The 6,000-nt window shown below is 40.1% G+C and overlaps 1 protein-coding gene across 1 annotated transcript in view; it reads right to left on the reverse strand.

Annotated features, from left to right (window-relative positions):
* The window catches only part of LOC112202709 (G-type lectin S-receptor-like serine/threonine-protein kinase RLK1), a 27,858-nt gene extending 22,329 nt beyond the window's left edge, over positions 1 to 5,529 (reverse strand). Inside the window, exon 1 of the mRNA XM_024343716.2 lies at positions 3,949 to 5,529. Within this exon, the coding sequence (XP_024199484.1) occupies positions 4,162 to 5,004 (843 nt within the window). The 5' untranslated portion in view covers positions 5,005 to 5,529 and the 3' untranslated portion in view covers positions 3,949 to 4,161. The remainder of the gene's footprint in view (positions 1 to 3,948) is intronic.
* Between the last annotated feature and the right edge of the window lie 471 nt (positions 5,530 to 6,000).

Genomic DNA, 6,000 nt, shown 5'->3' on the forward strand with positions numbered 1-6,000 from the left:
AGTAATGGATGGACAATGAGATTTGCAAGTATATATTGTCTGATTAAGCCTTCAAACAACAGCAAGCATATAAGCCCCTGTTGTCTGGCATAGCCTTCAGACAACAGCAAGCATATAAGCCCATGTTGTCTGGCACAGCCTTTAGACAACAGCAAGCATATAAGCTCCTGTTGTGTGGCACATCATTCAGACAACAGTAAGTATATAAGCCGCTGTTGTTTTTCTTGGTGTTCAGACAACAGACAGCATAGTAGTCGCTGTTGTAGTAAACTTTATCATACGACAGTTTGTTGGTATTGTCTGATCCATGTATCAGACGGCATTGAGATAGACAACAGCAAAGTCTATAATCAGACGACAGTGAAAAACTGTCGTCTGATTGAAAAATTGGTGTAGTGCCAACTAACAAATATTGGCTGATTTACTAAAGTTCTACCTCAAAAACAGAGAGTTACACAGCATTGTCACGAAGTCCATATCCCTTGAATTCAATGCTCTCTTCCTCTAACAACTGGAAACTGGCATAATATAATACAACATGAAAAATGGTATCAGATATTACATTGTCAATACTGATCATAATAACGTAGACATGAAATCATTGAATATGATTTTTTTCATGACAACTATCTTTTTTCCAGATCCCTATGCAGCTGCATTATAATCATATCCGTAAAAACTGGTATTATTACAATATCTGATGTGAATATAAGGTATGATGATTGTGATTATATGTTTACCTTACAACCAACCATGTAGAGCAAAGATCTATCACAAAAGGGATGTTTAAAAAGATCAGCAACAAACTTCACTCAGTATTCTCTCAATAGCACCATCTAAGTTGGACATTAGCATTTGCCCATGTTCTAACAGATATACTGAATCATCCACAAAATTTCCAAATGTGAAAGGCACCATAACCTGCATACCTTCTCAATTAGACAAATGAACTAAAAATTGATGAAAGCAACAAATAGTATGGCTTTAAAAATTGTAATTCACTATCTACCATGTCGATTCCAGCATTTATCTGTCAAATGCAGGAACAATAGTTCGACCCTTAGGGCTCGCTGAGTGCGCCAAGTCTATCCCAATCAGAAATCACAGTTCCCTGCTGCAGAGCATACCCTGATAAGTATTCAAACATATCATCTTAATGCGCAATGTTTTCTATTAATGTCTGATTTTTGTAACTTATGCATACTATCTGTATGAAACATCAAATACCAATACTGTTGTAGTTTGAAGTAGAATGACAGCAGAATGAACCACAATGATTCATGTACCAACTGTTACACTCAAAATTTTAATCGATCATCATATCCATGCAATTATACACAACCAAAACTAACTGAAATCAAACACAAACCTCTTCTTGTGTTGAAAACCTTTTCCCAAACTCGATCACCAAAACAAACCCAAACTGTCCTCCGAAAAATCACCAAAATCATGCAAATCTCCTCCTCTTGTTCCTACCCAAGCAATCTACAATTGATCCATGAGCTTGATCTTTTCAGTCTATCTGATAGCTGAGCTTGATATCTGCCCGTGATGCTGCGGTTGTATGACTTGTATCTGAAAACTCGATGGCTACACTCAATAGATGCTTCCCGAGTGCACTACAAAACTCGGGCTGTTTTCAAATATCTACAAAAACACTCGAGCGCAAAACCGTCTTTTCACCTCACATGAACAGAAGAATGAACAGTGCTTAGGAACAGTGTAGGCCCTTTAGTATATTTAGAATGTACTAGTAGAGTATCCCGCGCGATGCCGCGGGTTTGTTTATTTGCTGCGGTACCTCTAATCCAACTAGGGCTGGCATTTTCAACCGAGACAAACCAACCAACCGAATCCGAGCCGAACCAAAGAAGTTGGTAACCGACACTGCCGGTAACCAAACTCTTGGTACGGTACAACTGTACCGACTCCACATACACGGTACGGTAATGGTTTCAATTTTTGTATATACACGGTATACCGTACCGTACCGAACTATGTATAATTAGTTAATTACTCATTTTTTTTAATTGTTTGTTCTTCTCTCTTCTTCTTTCTAGACCCTCTCTTCTCTTTCTTCTTTCTTTTAGTTTTTTATTCTTCTCTCTTCTGCTTTCTGACACTCACTTCTTCTTCTCTCTTCTCTCTCCTCTCTCTTCTAGTTTTTTATTCTTCCTCTCTCTTATCTTTCCTCTTTCTTCTAGTTTTTTATTCTTCTCTTCTTCTTTCCGGACGCTCACTTCTTTCTTCTAGTTTTTTATTCTTCTTCTTGTTGCTGGACTCTTTCTTCTTCTTCTCTCCTCTTTCTTCTTTCTGGACTCTCTCTTCTTCTTCTCTATTCTCTGAGTCTCTCAAACTCTTTAAAGAAACGCCATCTATCTCTCTCTCTCTTTTTCTCCAGCACGGGCCCTCGATTCTCAACCTCTCTCCGGCCATGATGGGATTTCAGTACCTCTGGTTAAACTGGACTTCCACTCCTCCAGCTCTCTAGCTCTCCCATGACTCTGGGTTCAAGCTCAGTGATTCTTCAACCTCGAAGCTTGGTGATTCTTAAAGCTCAATTTCTGGGTTTTGGATTTGGTGGTTCTTCAAGATCGATTTATGGGTTTTAGATTCAGTGATTCTTCTTGTTAGAAACTCGGTTGCAGGCCCAACCAACCGATACCAACCCAGCCTCTCGGTATACCGACTTCTGTGGCCGGTAATGGGAGAAGATTTTGTGTACCAAACTAGTCTAGTACGGTAGCTGGTTTTGGGCCTGCAGCTCCGGTACCGAACCAAACCCAGCCCTAGAATGCACCAACTGTGAACAACAGACTGCTGTTGTTAGATTTGTAGCACCATCAAGGTGGAAGCAGCTTCTGAGGATCATGCTCATGTCAAAAGCGTCCTAAAATTCCACCTTCTGGCCCAAGCCACAGGACCAACAAGACACCTAATTCCTCAAGAGATTACTAAACACTTCTGTTATTTGTATACAGAGAACAGCATTTCCAACTGAAGTTTGGTAGAATTTTTAGGCAAACTTCTTCATGTGTTTTGATTTTGTTTGATGGGTTTGATTTTTCTTCTATCGTTTCTTGAACAACTATATCCCTGTAGCAAAGCGCGGGTACACTTTCTAATATATATGATATGAGGGTAATATGAATGTGACATTTGAGCAATATAAATTTTTTTTTTGTTTGAAAAGACCTCATTTACGGCGCTCAGAGTGCAACTTAAATAGGAATGCAGTCACTCTTTTACGGCATGTAAGGGTATGCCTTAAATAGAAGGTCTTTTACGGCGTGCAATGTGGGTTGTAAATGACCTCAATCACATTTGTGGAACCACTTTTACGGCGCGTTAATTATTCTTTTATGACGCATTTTTTAGCGCCGTAAAAGACATATGGTCTTTTAAGGCGCGAGCTTTTACAGCGTGTTTTTGTGCACTATAAATAGGCTTTTACGGCGCACATGGTGGGCCGTAAAAGACCAGTTTTGGTGTAGTAATTATCATTAAAAAAAACCAAATATTAGAGAATTTTGTCTATGTTTCTTACGGCGTGCCCGTAATTGCTAGTGGATTCTAGCTCATCTCATATGACTTTTGATGCTTGACGGAACCTCTTACTATCGTGTACACGCTTCCCGCATCATCGAGTGTCCCTGACAATATCAGCAACTGAAAGAGCAATGTTTTCGATGGCTTTGTTCAAATTCTTAAGGGCTGTCTCTTATTTGTGTTAAGCTGCAAAATGATACAATACGACCAAAATTGTCGGCTGTTTCGTTACTTTATTATTTCATATGACTAATGGTGTTTAGTATTTAGTTTATCTGTCTTAGAAAATATACTCTGCTCGGTAATTCCACTAGTGCTTTCATGGAAAGCAAAACTTTACACACTAAAAGGAAAATGTAACAATTGAAACAGTGAACTAGCACACATTAAAATAGCAACCTGAACATCATACAAATCTTCTGCATAACTAGGCTCATTTTCACAGCCTTGTTTGAAAGCTGGATTGCAGCTCCGGTATGGATCATTTGGATCAAGTAAAGAGTATCCCGTTGGGCATTCACAGGTGGGCCTCTTGTCTGCTTTGTAAGTGCAGATACTGTTGTACCCACAAATACTAGGACCTGAATCAGCATTAATTTTTTGGCAAATATTTTATGGCTCTGACCAAAGAGGAAACCACCAGCTTATATTGCCAACAGAAGTCTTTGGGAGGAAATATTGAGCCAAAACCCCATCAAAGCTGAGAGTTGTCCGGAGATAGTAGTCCCTTGCTGCACGTTCCGCTGCTGTGAATTTATAATGTCCACCATTCACTCGCAGAATATAGAAGTTACCTGAGTCATTGAAAACCAACTGCAGACCTTCACTACCTGGAACACTCCCTGTGGTAGTCCCGGTTGAATAATAAGGCTTTTGCCCGCTAAGCACAAGATTTCCATCATCTTGAAAATCTAGCTGGAAGTGACCTCTCCTATAGTCGGTCTCTGAATTTCGAGAAGAAAGCTTCCCTCCTCTTTCCAGTATTTGCCCAGGCAACATGGTATCAGTAGGATTCTTGAACGTCTCCCATAACTTTGCTGACTGCTCGTTCTCCAGAACAAAGTTACCTGTATCGTGCATAACCCCATGAGCAACAACGCCAGCAATGGTTTGATTGGATTTCCATAACTGGTCACCCTGAGGACTTGTAAGAACTAGCCCACTGTTAGCAGTCAAATTCACAACTGAACCATCAGGTGCAGGCTTATCCCCATTTGCATACCAAACTATGGTTTTGTCTGGTATCTTGGCAAACCATATAGAAAGCAAGAAAAGATCATTGTTTTCAAGTTGCTGAAACCCAAAGGCAAAATCACCCGAGGGAGAAAGCCATGAGGAGTTACCTGCTGTGGAGAGAGAAGCACCCACAGCTATGCTACCATTAGTTTGTGCAAGCACATAAGTTGGTATCAGAAGCAATGAAGAAAGCAAAAACAAACGTACGGTAAAAGCCATTGGCAGTTGCAACCCCCACTGTGGTTAAGGAATGGTGGAAAAATTAGAGTCCAGATCTCTGAGACTGTATATAGACAGAAGAGAATGAACTGACCTTATTACAATATCTTCTCAAAAAAGAAAACTGACCTTACAATATTGTGTAACAGGTGGCATATGGGAGGATTTTCAACGAAACTCTAAATCACCGCTTCAAAAGGAGAACGTCTTCCATGCTCGGAGCTTGTCGTGCTCAAGTTTTATGGGTCCGGCCACGTGACATTCACGTGACTCTTTATTAAAACTAAATGTCGATGGGAAAGGCTCTGCCTGTTTCCCGGTTTTTGTTTTCAATTGAGTTTTACCCGGTCATGGGTGAATTGAGGTTTACTTGGATCGAGTTTACAACCCATTCTCTCTGTTTCTTCAAAACTCCTCTTCAGTTTCAACTCAAGAGTTTTAGCCGGGATTTGATCGACTAAATCATTCAGATCTTGAATTTCCACACGAAATTGAATTCCAATACTTGGCCTGCAAATGGAATCTGGAACAACCAGAATTAGAGAACTGGAGACGAAATTGGTGCAATATTTATCCTAACCATGAATTTTGTTGGAAAGGATTTTCGAATTGGGAAGAACGCGTGTTGGGCTTCTTCATCAATTGCACTCAATACCAAAGTTCTGCAAATCTCATGAATCCTATTCAAATTCTGCAGTACCCAGATTCGTACTTACCTTTTCACCAAAAAGTCAAGGAAAAATTGGAGGTGAGACTAGTTCTGTTCTTTTCCCTATTCAAAACGAAGAAAGATTGGACTTTGTTATACTTTGCAGCAAGAGGAGCGAAGACCGGGGAAGTTGCAGTTGCAGAGGAAGAGAATTTTCAGTTTCTCAAACGGAGAAAGGAGAGAAAACCAGTAGGGCAATGATTATATTTCAAATAAACGCAAAATGCATCGTGAAGCCACTTTTTTGTTATAGGTGGGCTGTGCGGGTTCGAGCCACGTACTTGCCC

Source organism: Rosa chinensis, chromosome 5 (genome assembly GCF_002994745.2).
Source record: "Rosa chinensis cultivar Old Blush chromosome 5, RchiOBHm-V2, whole genome shotgun sequence".
In the NCBI taxonomy this organism is placed as follows: domain Eukaryota; kingdom Viridiplantae; phylum Streptophyta; class Magnoliopsida; order Rosales; family Rosaceae; genus Rosa; species Rosa chinensis.